This window comes from Coturnix japonica, chromosome 2 (genome assembly GCF_001577835.2).
Source record: "Coturnix japonica isolate 7356 chromosome 2, Coturnix japonica 2.1, whole genome shotgun sequence".
NCBI classification, from domain to species: Eukaryota; Metazoa; Chordata; class Aves; order Galliformes; family Phasianidae; genus Coturnix; species Coturnix japonica.
In genome coordinates, this window is record NC_029517.1 from 3,580,899 (window position 1) to 3,602,219 (window position 21,321).

The following is a 21,321-nucleotide window of genomic DNA, read 5'->3' on the forward strand; positions in this document are numbered from 1 at the left end:
GGGTTTTAACAAGGAGACAGACCGCAGCCAGGTGCAGAGTTATATTTACCTGTAACAAATACTCCATACAGAAAGCATTACATACAAAACACCCCCGGGGTGTCCCCGGTTCCCCCTATGGTGCTCGGGGTCTTGGGGGCTTGTCATGGTTGGGGGGGAGCAGCAGGTGGGGTTTTGTGGGGGAAACACTCAGTCACCTCAGCGGAGCTTTAACAACCAGTTCTGTCCAGAACTAAATCACATTTCCCAGCAAAGGGGGGGTAAGGGAGGGTATAAAAAAATACCTGTGAGCTGCTACGGCTTCTGCTAAATGCATCTCTGTATACAATCAATCCAAAAATAGGGCTATTCCAGATTTCCTGACGCTGTCTGTGTCGGTGGTGGTGGTTTCTTCTTTATAGACCTGCATGTGTAAGAAGGCACTGAGGACTCAGCATAGCCAGGGTGCTGGAGCAATGCTCCCATGCTCAGTGGGAGCTCAATGCTTGTGCTCCTGACTTGTGAGGTTTTGTTACTTGTTCCTAACCCTGATGCTGCTGCAGGGCTTGCAGCTCTCTTTGCTCTCCTGCTTGTGGTCCTTCTGCTGATAGAGCAGCCTCAAATGGCGAAGGGAAGAGTTTTATGGCCTGTGATTTGCGGCGTGGAGCTGCCTTTTAAAAGGAAGTGCCCCATAGCAGGACACGAGTGTGCACCTTTTAAAGATGAAGCACTGAGCTGTGGGGTCGTTGGGGCTGCAATCCTGGACTGCTGTGCCTGCAGGAGCAGGGTAAGAGGTACCCAGAGGGGCAGAGCAGAGTGAGGGGGAGGATGTAGGGATGAAGGTTTGGCTCTGGTGGGCTCTGTCCCAGCTGTGAAGGGAGCATGGATCCACAATGGGAAGTCATTTGGTTAATGAGGGAGCAGCCTGGGCACTGGGAGGATGGTGACAAGCTTCTGCATGGGGCTGCGGAGGATAAGCAACATGGGAAGGGCAGTGGGAGCTGTGGGATGTGTTACTGCAGTGGAAGCAGTGCAGGATGCAGACGCAGCCCTGCACAGGACAAAGCACAGAGGAATGTGCTGGAGGGGCTGGATTTTTCCTGCAAAGTGCTGAGCAAGTGTCTGGGTTTGGGTGCTGCAGAGGCCAGCCAGCTCCAGGCAAGGGCACAGGGATACCTCTGTGTCCCTGTGTTATACATAACAGAACCACCCCTACTCCTCACTGCATTTGGTCCTTCTTCCATCCCACCTCCTTCACAGGATGGTGCTGGAGGTGCTTTGGGCAAGGGCAGGGCTTTGGGGGGGTACAATGCTGAGCGCAGCAGCACTCATGAGTATGAAACAAAACAGGGACAGTCCTTCCCTAAATGGGCTGCAGCCTGTGCTTCCCCTCATACTCACAGCAGTGGGCAAAGAATAGGAAGCTCCAGTTCTACGACCTGCTCAAGCCTGTGCTCTCTTCCTGCTGCTTGTGTTTCTGTGCTGACTGTGGTTGCTTCTACCCCAGCTCCTGTGTGCCCAGCAAGCAGAGCTGCGTGCCTGTGGGTTCTGCCAGCACCTCCCTTCAAGCAGGATTGCTTCCTGGGCAAGGGATATAGATTAAAAAAATAAGTGTGTATTTATAACCACGTGTAAAATATTTACAATATGTACACCGTGTGCTGGAGACCCCATTGTGTTTGTCCAGGAGCAGCTCTCACCTCCATGGGTGTGTGATAATGTCCTTGGGGACCTCAGGAGCCAGCAGAGGCTTTGTGTCACCTCCCACGACTGTGAACGTGGGACAGGCGCTGCCTCCATCCTGCCAACTGCTGGAGCAAAGGCAAGGAGTGGGTCGGGTGGTGTTTGTAATCCAGGCTCCCTGCAGGACAGAAGTGAAAGCACAAAACTGGTGAGCCCAGCTGGCTGCAAGCTGAGGATGGAGTGGAGGGGGGGAAGCAGAGCCCCTGCAGGCCTGGATGCAAAATGCTGTGCCAACTGCAAGGCTAGGCTTAAATAATTCACATTGTGGTAAACTTCATTCAAAAGAGGGGAGGAGGAGAGCAGTTACAAGAAGGACACCATGTGCAAAACTGTAAACCAGGGAGGGAGAGGGCTGTAGGCAACCTTTTCCATACAGGGCTCTCCCAGCCTTGCTCCCCACTCGGCTGACGGAACCAGGGAAGGCTGGAGGATGGGCTCCTGCCTGGCTCCTCCTTTGCAGCGTGCCTGTGGCAACGCACACCTTCACAGTAAGAGGGCACAGATGGCCGTTGGTGTGGATGGGAGAGTGACTACATCCTGCTCCACCCCAAAAACCTCTTTGGAAACGAGGGTCTGTTGGGCAGGTGCTGTTGAAGCCGGCTGGCTCTCAGGAGGAGTCGCGGTCCATGCTGCAGCCCAGCGCCTCGATGTCGTTGCTGATGTGTGAGATCATCCGGTCCCACTCGTCCTCCTCTGAGGGCACAGACTGGTCATCAGAGCTGCCAGCTGCGCCATTGCCATTGGTGGTGGAGTTGGAGGTGGTGCTCAGCGTCCGCCTGTACCTCCCAAAGCTGTCCGTGATGATGCCACGGCCGTCCTTCACCCCGATGGTTTCCAGGAAGTTCTCAAAGTGTTGGCTGTCCTTCTCAGGAATGAAGGGCCGCAGGCCTTTCCCAGGGGAGCAAAGACAAGGAGGAGAACATGAGCTGCTGTGTTTCATGCAGGTAGGGGTTACTAAAGGAGCTCGTTTTGGGGTTCAGGCTCTGAGCAGTGCTTTTTGGGGCTGCTGGTGCTCCCATCTCGTGGCTGTGTGTCATGATGACAGCCCCAAGAAAGGCAGATGTGTATAAGCCAAGGACAATTCCTGGGCCTGAAGTGGGATTTCTGAGCTCAAAAGGATTGTCTGCGACTTCATCACTGAGCCATATTGCTGGGCTTTGCTCATCTCGTTAGTGTAACAGCATCAGCGTGAGATTAAGGCCCCCAGCAGAGTGCATGCGGAGCACTTGGGGGCCATCTGTCTGCATCCCTGCACCCTGCTGTGGGCCAGCATCACACACTGGGCACTGTCACCACAGGGTCACAGCATGGGGTTATGAAGTGAGTGGCTTCATTATAGCAGCCAACACAGCTCTGTCTCTGGCAGTTTCTGGGCGTGCTACTGACTCCCCTCGCCTCTCCCAACCCCACCTTTAGGGCCACAGTGATTTCCCCTCCCCACCAAGGGAAGTGTACACCTGAAAACTTGCAAGGCCTCTGGTAGGGGCTGCAGGAGGGAGTTAAGAGCTCTGTGATCTTTAAGGTCCCATCCAACCTAAGCCATTCTATGATTCTTTACAGGAAAGCTGAGTCTAAACTGCTTTTCAGCAGTGTAGTCAGTATAAAATCAGCCTCCCAGCACAGGGATTGTGTTGTGTGTTGGCTTTGGTAATGGCGACATAAAAAGCAAGCAGGCTGTGTGCATAGGGATGAAAGAAAATGCTTTTGTGCTGGTGCAGATGCCTGACTGCTTCTGTGTGCCCAGGACAAAAGGAGTGGAGGCCACGCAGCCCCCCCTCCCTGTGTTGTTGAGTCACTCTGACTGCTTTCAGCAGCTCTCTATCTAAATGAGAGCAGCAGCAGGCATCCGTGAGTGAGAGCTGAGGCAGGGCCCTGTGCTCAGCCCTGAGGTTCCTTTGCTCTCTGCCATTAATGTTGTTTCAGATTATTAGAGCCAAAATGAAAGCAAGGAGCTTGAGTTGAGGGACTCTGAGAGCCTCTGAGGCAGTTGGCCTCCTTTTAGTGAAGGGAAAGGAAATGGTCCCGCTTGCCTCCCAAGAAATGGTGTCAGCATGTGTCTGCTGGCACTGTACTTGGTGCACACCTTCCCTCCATGACTGTAAGGACACGCTGTGAGAGCACAGATCCTCAAGGCATCTCATCAGTCCAACTAGCTGAACACCCAAATTGTACTGTTTAACACCTCACTGCTTGGCCAAGGACATCGAGTGCTACCACTAAGCCACCAAACCAAGGTATCAGAGGAGCCAAGGAGCTCATCTGGAAGCCTAGATGACAACCAGCAGCAGGCAAAAACAAAGCCAAACACAAAGGGAAGACACTCACCCAAGAGCAGGAACTTCCTACTGTCCCCATAGAGCTGCTTCAAGTTGATGCAGAACTCGTGTATCGAGGCTCCGTTGCGATATTCGTGCAGGAGCATTGCAAACTGCTGGATCTCTTGGGAAGAGAGCTTTGTTCGTAGCTGAGGACATAAGCACACCACAAATTGTGCTGATTTTTTTTTAGAGCACTCTTTGAGTTCTGATGAGATGGGAGGGAGAAGAGATGGTGGGAAGCCTGGGAATGGGGTTTGCTTCTATTGTGGTGAGAACCACTGAGCTGCAGTGATGAACTCAGCAGGGTGGGATGGTGCAAACTGCCCTGAGCTGCCAGCTGTCCAGCTTTTTAACTGGGAAAAGCTGTAAGCACACTGCAGAAGTGCAGGTCATGAAGCGATGGACATGGGAACACTGTGTGTGCCCCATCACAGTGAGAGGGGACAACAAGGTGCAGGTGCTTTAGAATGGGAAAGATGAGTGCCTGCACTGGTCTCCAGGCATGAGTTCTTTGAAAGGGTGATGCATTCCTTCACCAGCGTGGACAAAATCACATCACCTGCAGGGCCCAGACAATGCTGGAACCAACAGGGAGGAGCTCAGACGATGCCAAGGGCACAAATGTGCTCCCATGAACACCAAAAGGGAAGAAAACCTTCCCACCCTTCCCTATGGGCAGACGTAGCCTTGAGGGCACCCTACCGTCATCATGTAGTCCTGGAGCAGCTCTGTGGCTGTAGTGCTCAGCTCGCTCTCACTGATGGTTTTGATGTGTGGAGACTGTTGTGTCAAGAAGGAAGAGGGAGAGTTGTCACCTGCATCCAAGGTTTCTGGAAAGGAACTGAAACACAAATGGCTTGTGAGCTATCCAGAGCTCCTTAGGCACCTCCTGCTGAGCACAGCATGGGAGAGTCTAGGGGAGTGGTCATGTGCAGCACAGAGGGACTGTCCCTGTGATGTGTAGAATATGAAGCCCTACAGGGGAAGAGATCCCCTCCAATTGCTTTCTCATTTCAGACCAATGGGGAAAGAGGTCCCCAAACACCTTATTCTGGTGTTAAATTTGAAATTCTCAGATTCTCAACAGGGAACAACCCGTTCATGCATCAGGTTTTCAGCCCACAGATGCTTCTGCCATTTCCAATGGTCACTGATTCAGGAGGAAGAAACATGACAAAGCAGCTCTGTGAGCTCTGCTCTGCACACATGATCTTCCCCAGAAAGCTGCAGTAACAGAACAATGCAGCCAAGGATGCTGAGGAGGCAGGACCACAGTCCTGCACGCAGACAGATAGCAAAAATGCTATCAAATGATCCAACCAGGCTGATCAGAAACTTTCCAAAGTGCAAACTGCAGCACTGTCTGCTTTTGTGCTTAAACCTGACAGACAGCAGGGCTGCATGAATGAGGCACTGTCTCCAGTGCTGAGTTATCACGTTCGCTTTCCACTTACACAGTGCTTGCTTCTGTTTCGTATGATTCTTTAACATCCACTTTTGTAGAAGAGTCATCTGCAAGAGAGACATTCATGCTGTAGTGCTGCTAGTGAGGCAGAAGTTTAGTGCTTTTCCCAGCCACTGCCCTACACACTGATTTGTGATGGGGACATACAGATGGTGTTGGAGGGGAATGGTGCTGTGCCAGGCTGGTTACAGGCAGACCCAGCAGAGACAGTGGGACAAGGCACAGCTTTATTAACTGCCTCCACCCAACATGAATAGAGACACAAAGGGTATGAGGGAAAAGGACACACTAAGGCTAATGTCTTCTAGCTTCATATAGCCTGGAGACATCTCCAGGCAGGAGACGGTCCTCATGCCGCTCTAACCCCTAAACAATTAAAAGAAAGGGACTTATTTTCAATACAGAGGTGACCCTGCAGGAGGGGGAAGTGCCAGGCTGGCTGGCTGGTTGTAGAGAGGCAACAGACATTGGTGAGGATGAGAATGACTTGCAGAGGGGGCAGAGCAAGCAGAGAGGGCAGGGACTTACCACTGTGCAGGGACATGTGCCGTGTTGGCGTGGACGCACCATCAAATATTGCTCTATCTAAGAAGTCTATTGTGGACTCAGTGTAAACAATCTGGAAGACTTGGCTGAGAAGTGAGCACAGCTCCTCCGCAGTCACCTGAAAAGGGAGCAAGATGTGGTGAGATAACGCAGTGGCTTTTCTCTTAGCTCCTGCAATGTCCCAAGAGCTTTGCCTTGGTGCTAGACATATGTGATTTCTCATCACTCCTCTATGATGCCAGGCAAGCACTCCAGCTCTATTCCACCAACCAGTTTGAGGCAATAGGTGATCAGAAGCTCCATCGCCTGAACAATCAGCTCACAGCTATTAGATAACACCCACACCTCGTGCTGATGCTCTGTCCTATTCTCCTGCTGCCTGGGACTGTGGCTACATGACCTACATCCCAAATAGGTGCAGTCGCCTCAGGGAACAGTACAGAAAATGCAGCTGAAAAGGAGAGCAAAACCCCAGCCTCAAGGCAAAGGGTTTCTGCTGGAGAATCACACAGGCCAGGATCAAAACCTCTGGGTTTGGATGCTGGGTAAAACAAATTTCCAGGTCAGCATCATGAAAACACCCCCACTAGCAAATCCTATTGTGGGACAGATTCAGTTGTCTTCATAGATTTCCTGCTGCCAGAGAAAGCTCTGGGCAGCAGGCACCACAAACAAAAGACAGTCATCTTCCGATAGCATCTGTGTCTGCAGTCCCATTCCCAGCAGGCACCACAAACAAAAGACAGTCATCTTCCGATAGCATCTGTGTCTGCAGTCCCATTCCCAGCAGGCACCACAAACAAAAGACAGTCATCTTCCGATAGCATCTGTGTCTGCAGTCCCATTCCCAGTGCAATTCTAGTGTGACTCTAGAGACAACCACACCATGGAACAGTGTGAACTGAGTGGTTTGAGCCTTACTTTGTTCTCTGTAGCCAGCACCACCAAGCAGCAAGCTTCCACGGGTACCACACCGCTCTCTGACAGCGAGCCTGAGGTGAGAGCTTTGGAGCTCTCAGCACTGAGACTCTGACTTGGGGAGATCCCAGGGTCCTGAGCTGAGAAACACAGAAATCATCACAGAAAGGCCAAGGCAGTAAGCAAACAATCAGTCCTTGCAAACCAAGCTGTCTTCTGAGCATCTCACGACCAGTGTGCATGGAGCTGCTTTTGTACCTGCCCAGCAGAGAACTGGCCACATCAGGCTTACAGGATGATGTGGTACTACCCCTCCACGGGCTTGGGCTGGGCACAGAGGTTTCTATGCAGTGAAAACACAAATGACAGCAAAGCTTTAGGGATGTTCTGCACACCACTATGATCTCTAACCCTAAAGGGACAGCGAAGCCCACAGAACAGGGGAGCACAGGATCCCACAGCCAGAAGAAAACACCCCAGAGCAGAAAGCCTGTAGGAGCTCCACCTGTGATAAAGAGATGCATGTATTGAAAGCATCTCAATGAAGAACCTGTAATTTAGAGCAGGTTCCTGACAATTCCATGAATCGCTGGCTTCATTTCCATGGCTCAGACAGCCGCAGGAATCCAACAGTGGAATTACAGCCTTGTAAGTCAGTTATTCATTCATTCTCTAGACTGCCCTTTGCTGTCACAGGGTTTGTAATCCAGCAAGTCTCTGTCGTTAGGTCTTTTAAGTAGCTCAGCCTTCTCCAAACACTTCAAACCCAAACCATGCATGTTTAACAAAGAGCTGCTGGGGACAGATTCCCAGGCCCTTCTCAGTGCAGATTGGGCATTAGGAAAATATTCTGCACCAGGGAGTGGTGAGCATGGGACAGGCTCCCCAGGGGACTGAGCTGCCAGAGCTCAAGGAACATTTGGATGCCACTCTCAGACACGAGGTTTGGGTTTTGGGGGGTCACTGTGTGGAGTCATGAGTTGGTTTCAGTGATCCTTGTGGGTCCCTTTCAACTCAGGACATTCTGTGATTCCATGATTACAAAACCCACAACACGCACTGTTCTCCTGCCCTTCTGGCTCCCAGAACTACTGCTCAGACTCACAGTCAGTGAGAGCACGGCTTCCTTTCTCACACCCACAACCCTACAACCAACACCTGGTCGCCCATGTCAGCCCCAGTTTACCTGTTTTCAGCACAACCAAATGAGCAGAGTCATCTCGAATGTAGGACACGGATGCGATGTCATGGATGGGGACCCTGAGGATGAGATCTTCTCCATCCCTCCACACCAGCTTGATGTTGTAGGCAGACAAACTGATCACAGCGTCATGCTCTTGGGTCAGCTGCCCCGGAAGCTGATGTGCCCTCTGCAATAAATGCATTTCCATTAAAAAACAGAACTGTTTTCCCTTTGTTGACTGTCCTATATCTGGATGGAGGTCCTTCACCCTTCCCCTCATCTATCTGCAGGACTTGTTTGCTGGGCCTTCCCTCTAAAGGTAAAATCCCACAGCCTTCTGTTAACCCTTGAAGACAAAGGGGTGGCTGCAAAGTCAGCTCAGACCAGCAAGGTCCATAATCCCAAACAAAGCTGGCTCCACACAAAGCTACTCCAGATCCCCAAACCTTCCTACAATCTGGAGGAGGGAGATGCCCCTTCTTTCCCCAGTCAGCCCACAATTCTCTCTGAATCCCACGTTTCCTCTCCGAGCTCCAATGGTGTGTGGCTGCAATTTCTTGTCCAAGGCTTCCCACACTTGTAACCCAGGGAAAGAGAGCCCCACTCACACCGAAACTCACCCCCAGGAAGCCCTGAAAACCTTATAATCAGGCTGTGTGCATGTATTTGAGTTGACAATGACAGGAACTAGAGCAGCTCATTAGCTGCCTTCTGCAGGGCTGAGCGCTCACCTTCGCGTTATCTATCAGATGCAGTATTTCAGTGCGGCTGGAAGGATTCAGGTACCCTGGGACAGATGTGAGTTGCCCTAAATACTGCAAAAGAAAAACTGTCAGTATATCTCATACACACAGCAAATGAGCCCCCAGAGGGGCAAGCAAAGAGGACAGCAACATGGCAGCGTGCCGAGGTTCTGCACCTCCCCAAAGGCAGAAGCTGCAGCATCATAAGGGGATAAAGAAAGTGAAAGAGCTGTGCTGGAGGTAATGCAGGCAGCCACAGGGTCTGCAAGAGGGGAGCTCGGGTGACAGGCAGGTACAAAGTACCTTCACTTCCTTCTCGATGTAGTCATTCAGCAGGATGTCTGGTTCCACACGGTCAGGCAGCGACACCACAACTGTATGGAGAGGTCGTCTCTCTGTAACCTTCTCCTGGGCCTTTTTATCTCGTCCTTTTTCACCCTTCAGGAAGACTCGCTTGAAAGGGGACACGATTCCAGGCTGCAGGGAGAAAAGGAGACAGTGGGCTGTTAGGGTGAAGGGTTCCTGCACCAAATTAGAGCAAACAAGCAGCTGGGCTGTGCTGTGGGCTCCCAAAACCCTTCTGACACTGGTGGTGGAAGGGGACAGCAAGGACATCAGCTCTGCAGTGCCCAAATACAGAATGACTAACGCATTTCTGCTCATGCTGCTGTATGAACCCAAACCAGCCCGGAGTTGGACTGGGTCAGGTTTTAGAGCTACAAATTGCATTGTTTTCTGGTGGCCAGCAACAGCACACAAGCAAGCAACTCATTCTATGGGACTGGGTGATGCTTGCTTTCCATCCATCTCCACATCAAGGGTTCCTTGGGCAACACTTACGAGGTCTTTGTGTAAAGAGGTATCATAAATGAAATGCTGGAGTGGGCTCAGATCTGGAATAAGAGCAAAGCCAGAGGTCCTGGCAGATTCTATAAGCAATGCTTGGGTCTCAGGAGCTCACCCTTGTCCATACCTGAGCCCTTCCAGATCCTGCAAGATCCTCCAGATTCAGGCTGAAACATGTTGCAGGGTCAAGGGAACATCCAGAAGGATGAGGACAGACCCACAGACACCAGCCTTTATGATCCCAAACATTCAAAGGTCTTTTGGGAAGAGCTGGAGTCGATTTGCAGCCCAGAGCTGGCATTTCAGAGCTGCTGCTCACCCAGCATGCTGCATAGCTTCCCATAGAGGGAGCATCACCACCATCACTTCGGGAAATGCTCTGTGCTGGGAAATATCCTACAGACCTGGGAGGCAGCGGGGCTGAGCTGGGGCATGGGAGATGCACGGATGTACTGTCTGCAAAGGAAGATGCTTTAAAAGTGAGTTCATCAAACAGAAAGAGACCTTAACAGAAACAGCAATTGAGATGAAAGAGCAAAGCACCGCAAAGAACTGCTGCAGAGCCTTTGTCGAAACCCACAGCTCGGTCTCAGCGAGCTGTTTTTCTAAGCTTAGATGAGCACAAGAGCTCAACAGGAACAAGTGAGATCAAAGTAAGACCTAAATAACTTGAAGCCATTATGCTACAAGCAGAGGGAAGCTCCTGGTTGAGGAGTATTTACCAGGCTGCACCAGGCAATGCAAGGACGTCAGGGACAGCCCAGCCCTGCAACACTTCCCTTTGAGCAGGGCGTGCCAGGGAGACAAAAATAGAGGAGTTAGTAGGGCAAATGGGACTGCAGACAGCTCGATGGTTACTGTGCCTGGCCTGGTGCTACAGCTGTGCCTGCAGATAATACAGCATCATGGCTACACTGGGCTCTGAGCAGGGAATGTCATCTGCCTGTGCTACAAAACCCAGCTGGCTCCTGCCAAAGGGATGGGACTCAGGTGACTGCTTTGGGCAGAAGAAATCCCCAAGCAAGAAGCTCCCATGTAAAGGGGAGAGATGGGGTTTGGCTACTGGAGGCCAATGGGCAGCAATGGGTTTCCTCAGCCCTCTTGCTGGGGTAGTACCATGGGAAGAAACCCCACAGAACTCAATGTGAGGGCATCCAACCCTGAGCTCAGCTGCCATCCCGTAAGGATCCCATTACAACAATAACTTATAGAAACCGAAAGCAGAGTGATGGCAAAACCCATCTCCAGAACTGGGACAGCACCACCCAACTCATGTTGAACGCATGGATCCAACACAAAATATCACAGCACCCACTCACAGCAGCCTGCACAGGGAAGCTCTCAAGCCCTATATGAGATCCACCACCTCCTGGAAGTAGGAAACAGCCCTGATGCTTCTATCCAAGGTTGGAGGCGTGATGGAGCGTGGCACAACATGGAACAACCGCAGTGTCTCGGAGCCATTCATCCAACACCTACCTCACTCTCCATGGAGCTCCTGGCTCTGGAGGAGATGCACAGGGGCTGCTGGTTCCTAAAAGCTTCTTCTTACTGGGATGCGATGCCCCACTGGTCCCAGGGAGCCCAAGCTCTGTGTTCTGTGCCTAAGCACCGGCAAACCTATGTGTGCTCATTTGCTTAGCAACTCGTGTCCCGGAAGCATGATAACCACAGCTTCCTTCTGTCACACGCTGCAATAGTCAAAACATGCTGCCATTGGTGAAAGCAAGCTTTAAAACGGGGGGAAAGAAAGGAGAAGTGGTGAAGGGGAGGCATTTGTATGTCTGGGAGGGCTCAGCTGGTCTGCAGGGTAGAACTGCTCTGCTTGGCTGATGCTCAGACACCTTGTAGGTGGGTTTACACACCCACACACCTATGGAAGCAAAGGGGTTTGTGTGCCAGCAGGGTGATACTCCCAAGCTTTGCCTGTTTTCATACTCTGAGCTCTGTCTCCATCCATGAGCCCGAAAGCTGCTTTATTAGGGTGTGCATTTCCAGCCATTACACTCGCAAAAAGGAGGCTGCTGGCTCCTTGAAAATGAGGTTATGAGCTGCTCCCAGGGAGCGTGATGGGAAGGAGGGGAGCGAGGAGTGAGCCTGGCTGCCAATGGGGCTCAGAGGAGTAACAAAAACAAGCCACTAATTTTGTAGAGAGAGAATCAATTAAAGTGATTTCCCCAGGGAGAGCCACACGGAGCAGAGGTAGAAAGGAGGTCGGGTGGGGATGCATTCCTCAGCAATCCTTGAAACCAATGCAACCAAAGTCAGCTTGCTTTCTCTCCCCTCTTTAGCCCCAGATTGCAATCTCAGTGCTGTAGCTGAGCTCTGCTTACATCTTTTTAGAGCCCACCCAATGCACACCTGCCTACATTGGAAGACAGTGAGGAATGGGGGCACACCAGCACTTTGCAGAGCATCCCCAAATCCCATAGGGTCTGGTGGGGATCAGGGATGCTCCCAGACCCTCCTCAGGTTCTGTGGACCTGGTGGAAGAGTTTGCCTTGGCTCTTGCTCCTATACTTTATTGGGTGTCCCATAGGCACATCTACGCTGGTAGGACTCGAGAGCTCCATCAAGGTGATAGGGTGAGGCATGCAGATTTAGGAAGAGCTCACTGGTGGTCATTGAACAAGACAGGGCTTCTTGGAAAGCACAGCTGTGGTCCCCTGAAGTCATGATATATACACTGTATACAGATGTATGGCACTGCTGAGGCTGGAGGCCCTTTTGGTCCCCCTCTGCCCCAGCAGGGGGCCCAGTCCCACATCCAGGTAGGACTGAAGACCTCCAATAGAAAAGACCCCACAGCCTCTGGGTCCCTGCACAGGGCACTGGCAGCTGCACAGCACAGGGATGCTCTCCCTGGTGGGCAGGATGAGGTCCTGAACAGCCCCTTTAAATACATTCAGCTTTTTGAGCTGAACACAAAGGAGAAAAAGCATCCCCCCTATTAGCAGCAGAAACAGCTTCTTAATCCTCTTGCGTGGATTATCTCCATTGCAGACTGGTACAGCTAATTCTCCCACAGCACATCTGCACAGGGCTTAGGGGAGCTGACAGCACAGCAGGCTGGGCAGTAGATATGAGTAGATCAGAAACTAGCCCCAAACACAGCAATGGTGCCAGGGAATCACTTTGGTCAGGCCAAAAATGCGATAAAGTAACAGCAGAGCATGGAAACCAAGCCAAGCCCAAAGAGGCTCTTGGTCACTTTAAGGTTGGAAAGGAACAAAGAACTACAGCAGCACAGATGGAAGAGCAATGGAGGCAGTGGAGAGAAAAGATGCAAGAGCAATGGAGGCATTGCTGCTGGGCTGTTAGGCATCTCTGCTTCATGCAGCTTATTCAGCTTAAGGTGATCTTGCTGTAGGCTGATCTGGCTGCTTCCCAGCTCCATTGGTCACCCAGCCCCTCCTGGTCATCATAAATCCCACCTGAAGCCTCTGGAGGGGGTCTCATTGCCCTGCTCAGCCATTTCTGTTGGGCCCCATAGAATCTGCTGTCATCTCCTTGGGGGCTGGGAGGTTTATGATAGAGATGTGACCAGCTGCAGCATCACCAGCACAGCAAAAGTTAGGAAATTAGGGGAAATAAAAAAATAATTAAGATTCCAGGCTCAGCCAGAAACACTGTATTCAGTTTCAAAGCTGCTTCTTGAAACAAGAGCATGATTAAATTCAAGTAATGCAGAAACACGGTTCCCTTGAAAACAGAGAGCTAGTGCCCAAGTCAGCCTTAAGGAAAAATAAACAATGAAAGAGCGAGTCGAACACATCACTCACGCGAAAACCAGTCACAGAACAAGGCACGGTGCTGTGTTCTCATGGTTGGGACTGCCTTGCCAGCCAGGCCTTCAGCCTTACAGACAGGACTTTCCTTTAAGGCAGGAGGAAAGGAATTTTCCCTGGCTATTTTTAGCAGAGTCTTGTTCCTCCTCCCAAAGATTCCTCCAGGCCTCCTCCTCCCACTGCTTTCACCTCCCAGCGTGCATCCGAGTGAGGCTCATCCATGCTGTTGGGTCATTGCAGGAGCACACAGCAGCAGTGTTTCCTAAGCCAGATTCCAGCTCTGTCTGTCCCGTAGTGCAGCAGGAGCAGCTCATAGCTCTGATATTGTGAAATATCAGCTCTTGGGCTTAGGTTAATCTGTAGCTGCCTCCTTCCTTATTTCACAAGTCCAGATGGGACTGGGCAGATGTAAACTGTGTGGATAAAGGATGAACAGCCCATACCTTTGAATACAGTGGATCTGGAACACATTGATGCTGGTGGGATCAGGATTGGGGGGGAGGGAAACCAGCTTTCCCCATCACCAGCACCTCCAGCACATGGCCTGCTGGGTCTCCATGCATTATGAGCCTTTCATCTATATCCTTCAGCAACATTTGGGGTGGAGGAGGTGTGTGGGGGGAATCCAGTGAGAATGGTTTGTATGCAGTCATTCAGGAATATGTGCTCGGAGCACACTTTTAGAGCTACCGTATTGTAGTTCCACAGATTCCATGGGGTTCTGCCAATACTCAACAGATCAAAAGGGTTCCTGCTGGAGTGCATGAGACCAGGAAAAGCAGACTTCTAAGAAATAGGAAATGCTGAAGCTGCCTGGGTACAGGCAAGCCCACTAATTTCCTCACTGAGGTGAGTCTCCACGGTGTCCTGATACCATGGGCACCATCCAGATCACCCTCATCTTCATCCTGGCTACCTGCACATTAAGAAGCAGAGGTAATAAACACTTCTTTTCCTGCACAAGGTGATCTGTGCCCTACACGTGTGCTCTGCTGATGCTAATAATGCTGCTGCAGAGCCAGTGAGACCTCAGCTGTTGATTCCTGCAAGGAAAGGATGTGGAGTCCTGAGCGTTCCCACCCAAGAGCAACATGAGTAATCAGAGCTGGAAAACACTCCCAAAGAGAGGTCGCAGGAAGCGTGCTTTAAAAAAACAAAGCCCAAGAGCTGCCTTAACAGAAGGGCCCCTGCACCCCTGAAAGCAGCACCTGGGAGAAAGAGCTCAGTGCCATGTGCGGGTATGAACAGGGATGGATTTAGTCACCTACCTCCTGCCATCCAGAGCTGTTCCTCCTCTGCTCCCTGAGGAAGGTGGGAGGACAGCAGCTCCACAGGAACAGAACCTTCCAGCTTGTCAGTTGGTGGGCACCCCACTGCTGCAGCTCCTCATGTGAGCTCAGCCATGCTGCAGAGGTTTCCCACATACCCTGTCTCTCATTCAAGCTGCTCTTCCAAGAGGGTTTACACTGTATGACACTCAGAAATTAAAGCAGGAAAGGTGGCTATTTCCTCTTCTCGTTACAGAAGTTATTTCACTGACCCAGTAAGAAATGACAAAACAAAGGCAGGGAAGCCCTGAAGTTCACTTTGCCTTCTGCTCACCCTTTGTAGCATGACATGAACTTCTTGTGTGTGCTTCTGGTAGGTAAATACAACATGGAGTTTTATGCAAGTCAACTTATACTTGAATACTTGCTCCAAGTTCCGCCAAGGGGTGGAGAAAACAACCATTTAAGAACCTTTTTACCACTGATATTCATGCCCAGAGGAATTCAATTGCAGAGGGGAAATAAGATCTCTCATTACACACAGCTTGCAAATAGGTCAGCTGGGCTTTGACCTTTGTGCTCTGCATGCTCTGGCTGCTGCCATTATCTTGGCAGTTCCATCAGCTTCCATAAATCCCTTTGCTTCCTTGTGCTTGCTTCCAAAGCTCACTTATTTCAAGCTATTACCACAAGCTTTCTGCACTAAATGCAGGCTGACCCACCTGCCAAGGCCTTGAGTTCAGTGCGTTGCTATGGGTCAGATCCACAGCCCTCCTGTTTTGTCCAACTCAGCCACTAGGAATAAAGGCTGCATCAAAGAAACCACATAAACTCTCTTCCCTCCACTCACTGTAAGGCTGCAGCATAATTAATTCTACATTTCATCCCCATATCCTGCATTACCTGCCCCTAACCTTGGACACAGGGATGGAGCTGACATGCTGAATTTCAGCTATCTTATCCTGTTGAGTTTTGGGCCCCTAGCTACAAGGAAGACATTAAAGCCCTGGAGTGTGCCCTGAGAGGAGGTGGGTGTTGGATCCTTCTCCCATATAATTAGCAACTGGACAAGAGGGAATGGCCTTAAGTTGCACTAGGGGAGGTTCAGATTGGACATTAGGAAATACTTTTCTCCAGAAGGATGGTCAGTTCAAGTGTTCCTCTCCCTCACCTGAAGCTTCTGGTCTCAATCCCATTTCCAGCAGACACCATTGAGCAGCTCCAAAGCCTCACCAGACCTTTGGAGGGGGTCTGCCAAGCTTCCTGTTCTGTGCTGAAGATGCTCTCAGCCAGTCATCATCTCTCTGTCAGTGCCAGGCTGCTCACAGACATCTACAGCCCAAGGTTTCCCAGCCAACTCTGAGCATGGGGAATACACATACAATAATCACATAATGAAAGTCCTGAGACATGGGAGACCAGGATCTGCATCATGAGGCTTTGTCATAAGAATAGAAGCAGAACAAAGTCTTTCAAAGCCTAAAAGGAGGTTTACAACCTGACATGGATGTGTAGATCAGCTCCAAATGCTTCATCCTGCTCATCTCCACCAGGAATACTGTAGAGAAGATCACTCCCATCTGCTTTATAACCAAAGATCTCAGCAGCACCTTGGTCACAGCAAGCTCTAGAGCCACTTCTTAAAACAAAGATCTTGTTCCAAGTGTTACTTCAATTGCAATACACCCTCATGCATCAGACAACCACTACAGCTACCTGTTTGCCAGGTATCAGGATAACCCAACCAGCAGCACCAGAACAGTTCTCTGCTGTGCATGTCTGCTTGTTGCTTTCATTTGCTTCTAGCAAAGGCCTGCTGAAACCCAATTCTGGAGGGCTTGCCACCATGGCAGCTCTCCAGGCAGCCTGTCTTCCAAGAACCAAGCACTCCCTACTGTGTTTTTATCATGCTGTGTGGGCTGAGCTGCAGGTTCCTTTGTGGATAAGGAATACATACACTGGTACACACATCAATTTCTGCACACTACAGCAATGCCTGTTACATCTGCAAAAGACACATCACCTCCACACCCCAAAGCACAGCTCTGGAGCCAAGTGCTCAACTCTAGGGTCAAGCAAACCTGGGGGGTTTCCTCACCATATCCCTGCAGATGCAGCAGCTGTTTGAGTCCACAGACTTCTTCAGTCTCATCAGGAATCACCTTTTGCCACAGCACTTCATGCAGCTTCAACAGCACAGAGCCAGATGTTCCAGAGGGACAAAACCACAGTGACCTGCTTGCTTTATGGATGTTACACAAGCATACAGGATGAGTGCTCCATACTGCTCTATAAAACAAAGAGGAATGAGGTGAGGGATGCATCATGTCTTTCTTCCCTGGGACTGGAAACCAGAACGCAGTGCTTCCATAATGGAAAGTTTTGTTGAGTGCAAGTTGTATTTTCAGAAGCTGGTATCATTGCCTCAGCCATTTGCAAGCTCTGCAGTGTCTGGCTTTGTCTGCCAGCCCTTACCAGACAACAAAGCAAGAATTCACTAAATTATATGGTGGTTATTTTGCACAGAGCAAAACCCACAGCAGTGAAAACTACTCCAAAGCAGGCAATACGAGCCTAGAGAAAACCTGCACTGCATTAAGCACTGCTGCAGGGTGTGCCCTTCCCTACATCTCAGCAGCAAAGCAACACTGGTGCCCAGTGACACCCTCCTTGAGGCAGGGTCTGCCTCCCAAACATTCACCATCCCACTAACAGCAGCAGGGTGCTCCCTACCAGAGCCAGGATGTGATGTCTTGCTCCTATTTCCACACATCACCTCATCCCCGCTATCCGTATGCGAGACCTGTCCTGGCTCAGCTGGTCTGCCCCATGACCACCATCCAAGTGAGCCTGCCCTCAGCCACAGCTGCCCTTCATATCCCAACCAGCACCAGAGTAATGGGTGAGAGCTCTTGCAGAGCCAGAGCTGGCTTAGAATCTGAAAGTCCATCTTTGTGCTGGTACAGAACCCAAGAGCCCACACATGGGCCTGTTCTGACCTTATCCTCTGGAAGAAGGACACTGATGTGGCAGCATTTACTAAGCACACCACACATACCGGTAGAAATGATGACAAGGACAGAGCAGCTCTGCCTGCAGCTGAGCAGTGAGGCACTAAGCCTGTAGCCCAGCCCAGGGGCCACCTCTCTATAAGGAGCAGGAGGTCAGGTTTACTCACCATGGAGCTTCTGAATGCAGGTGGAGATTCTGAGTAAGATGAAGGAAATGCTGATTTGCACTCGGGGTTTTCCCAAGCTCCAGCTGATGTAACCAGCACCAACGTTTGCAGCCCCAGCTGATAAAGCTTAGGACAGCAGTGAAGTCCAGCAGTTCACAAAGAGCCACACCAGGCTCTGGTTGCTCTCATCTACGAGACTGATCTGTCTTGTAGCAAAAGAAGGTGAGAAGACAGGGCATGTGCTTTAAGGCTGACATGGGACCAGGCAGCACCTTCACAAGTAGCACATTTAGCCCCAGTAAAAGGGATGCACCAGGAGCAGAGCACAGCAGCTTGTCCTCTGTGGTTATTCAATATTCCCCTGAATGTGTGTGTGCAGAGATGAGAAAGGAGGTATATCTTATACTCTCAGTGCAACCTCTTACATGCTGCAGTGCATCCATAGCACAGCTGTAAAGCACAAAGCACCCAAGGAGAGTGCACATCAAGCAGCTGAAGCCTGAGCTCTCATAAAGCATCCCAGCCCAACCAGCAAACTGCACAATGGCCTTGAAAGAGCTGGGATCAGATGGTGGCTGCTGCAGTCTCAGAACAGGAGAAAGAGTAATTGGTGACAGAGCCAGCCTGCAGGAATGCTCTCCATATGGTTTGCTGCAGCTGGAAACGCACACACAGGGTAAGCCCTCCATGCTCAAAACCACACAGAGCCCAAGTATTTGTGTGCTTCTATTGGTGTGAAAATATCTAACGGAGCTAAAAAAATATCATGATCTAGTATCACTGAAGTGGCCTGCATAATCTCACAGTGAAGTCATGGAACAGCCACCCCGCAGCCACAGGCTCCCAGACAGGAATGCTGCCTTGTGAAGGCGGTGCTTCCAGCACAAATATTGCGTGCTCAAGATAGCAAGGAACCATCCTGCAGCTCCTCACCCAGCAGAGCAATGTCTCATAATAGAAACTCTGAAGAGATGGAGCCTCCATCCCAGTCCCTTTGTATTATATATTAGGGCTGGGAGTTCATACTGCAGCATCCAAGGTTAACAAGAACCAGCCCCCTTTCTTTTGGCAGCCGTTTTCCAATGATCTGCACGAGAAGGAATTGCCAACATCCTGAATACAAACCAGTACTGAAAGGCACAAAGAATCCAGCGTCACGGATCAGCCCTACAAGCAGATCTGGCAACTGACAAAGCAGCCCCACACAGATCAGCTCAGCCCAGAAACAGGGGAGGCAAGAAGACACCAAAGATCCAGAGCTTACTGGAGTCAGAAAGATCACACTAACATCTGATACACAAATATCCCATAGAGTTCCAGTTTCAGCCAAGACCCCATCTGTGTAAACCTGCTTCTTCCCAGCCCTGACCAAAACTGTTCTAATTCTACTTGTTAACAGGGCTAAAGAAACTCAGTTGTTGTGCTTCAACCCATAAGCTCAATGGCTGGGGGCCAGCCACCTGCATCCTGGGAAGATCCACGCTGGATGTAAAGCATAAGAGCTCTCCCTAAAGCTCCCAGGGATGGGAACCACAAAGGCACAATGGATAACATAACCAGAGGTACCTTTGACAGTAATCCAAGCTGCAAGGATATGCTTGAGGGACATTTGACTTCATAGAGATGGAATAAATCAGCGCTGAGAGAACTGCAGCCATGCCCTGGCTTCAGAAGTGCCACAGCACTGCAATGAAGCCACAGATGCTTGAATCATGATCAATCCTGCCCTCATCTGGGGACCAAATCTGCAATACCAGACATCTGTTAACCAGAGACATGCTTTGGTATTGAGCTGCTTTCAGAGTGTCTCAGCATGCTCCTTGAGCATTAGGATCATTGATGACACTGCAATGCCAGTGCCATGTCCAGTCTGGAGTCACCATTAGGACACTGGGATGTGTTGGGACATGGACTGTGTTGTGGAGGTGACAAAAAGATTGGGGCAGCTGGCACAGGGGGGAGACTGGGAGAGAGGGAGTAGGTCAGCCACAAGAAGAGAAGGTTCAATGGGATTCTATCTGCCTGTACACCAATGGGGATAGAGAGAAGAACCCAACCCCTTCTCAGCAGGGCACAAACCAAACCACAGCAAACTCCACTCAAACACTTTGTATAGGACGAGGTTGAACAGACAGCAGGATTTGGACTGGGTAAACAGCAGAGCTCCCTTCCAAACCTTACAGCTGTTTGACTTCCACCCTTAGAGATCTACAGACCTGATGGGAGTCTGTCCCAGCTGTCTGCTCCGCTGACACTAGAGAAGCCACATCTCCACAGGCTGCCTCCTCCTCACTCCCTGTGGTGAGGCAGACAGGAAGAGCTCCCTCCCACCAGATCCTGAGAGCTCTGTCTTCCCAAAAGCTGCCCTCCCATTTACCCAGGCTATATATAAATACATATACATCCTTTGCAGCCTTAAAAGTGAGAGTTCTCAGAGCAAAAAGGGATTTCTGAGCAAGGAAACACCGTGTGCTGAGGAAGAACCACCTACAGAAATCGTGCCTGCTCCCACCCACACCACTGATGCCATCACACAGCCCTTACAAAGCCCTTCTATGAGCACCAGGAGCTTCATTTCCTTCCCTGCTTAGAACATTAAGCAGAACTCTTCTGATTTAACCCCATATCAAGTACTTTGGGTAATTCAAGAGGAAGCATCACAACAGGCTCTAAGTCCTTCAGCATCCCAACACCTCACAGCCCGCAGCTGGAAGCTCTGCTGCCACCTCCATTGACTGCAGCATCCCCAGCTGAAACAGCACCAAAACCAGCTCATTCCCTCACTGTTATATCACCACAACCACAAGAAAAAAATCATTCTACACACATTATACTCAAGCTTTGTTTTCCCCTATAGAATGAACGCCATAAAACGGGGCTGAGCAGCAGGGTAAGAAACACAGGTTAAAGAGATGAGGTGGAGCAGTACTTTCACATCACATTAACGACACCAAGGGTCCACTCACATTAACGACACCAAGGGCCCAATGGAACCAATGCAGGCCGCACCCCCAGCCCCTCTCTCTCTCTCTCTCTCTCTCTCTCTCTCACCTTTTTGCCTTTCTTGCCCTCCTCCTCCATGGCTCCGGGAGCGGCAGCTGCAACGGCGGCCCCGGCCCCTTCCGGGGCATCCCCGCAACAGCCCTGGGGCGGCGGGGTGAGGCTGTACGGGGCCGGGAGGAGGCAGCACAGCGGCCCGGAGCGGCGGTCGGACCTTAGGCCGCCTCAGCGCCGCCGACCACTTTTCAATCCTGCCGCCATCTTGGGCGGCGGCTTCCCGGCGTGCACCGCGCGGCGCTCGGAGGACTGACGTCAGTCCTCCTGCGGAGGTGACGTACCCTCCCCT

At 50.9% G+C, this 21,321-nt stretch overlaps 1 protein-coding gene across 3 annotated transcripts; it reads right to left on the reverse strand.

The window, feature by feature from the left end:
* Positions 1-26: 26 nt before the first annotated feature.
* On the reverse strand, positions 27-21,275 carry CCM2 (CCM2 scaffold protein). Of its 3 annotated transcripts, none has more exons than XM_015852935.2 (10): positions 21,027-21,275; positions 9,199-9,372; positions 8,884-8,967; positions 8,156-8,339; positions 6,973-7,109; positions 6,034-6,169; positions 5,495-5,552; positions 4,743-4,881; positions 4,048-4,186; positions 27-2,610 (listed from the first exon to the last, which is right to left on the reverse strand). In XM_015852935.2, exons 1-10 carry the CDS (start codon positions 21,054-21,056, stop codon positions 2,330-2,332), a joined length of 1,362 nt encoding a protein of 453 aa, XP_015708421.1. In that variant the 5' UTR covers positions 21,057-21,275; the 3' UTR covers positions 27-2,329. The 3 variants fall into 3 exon arrangements, with proteins under 3 accessions (XP_015708421.1, XP_015708420.1, XP_015708422.1); XM_015852934.2 differs by lacking the exon at positions 21,027-21,275 and adding an exon at positions 16,896-16,964; XM_015852936.2 differs by lacking the exon at positions 21,027-21,275 and adding an exon at positions 11,221-11,431.
* Between the last annotated feature and the right edge of the window lie 46 nt (positions 21,276-21,321).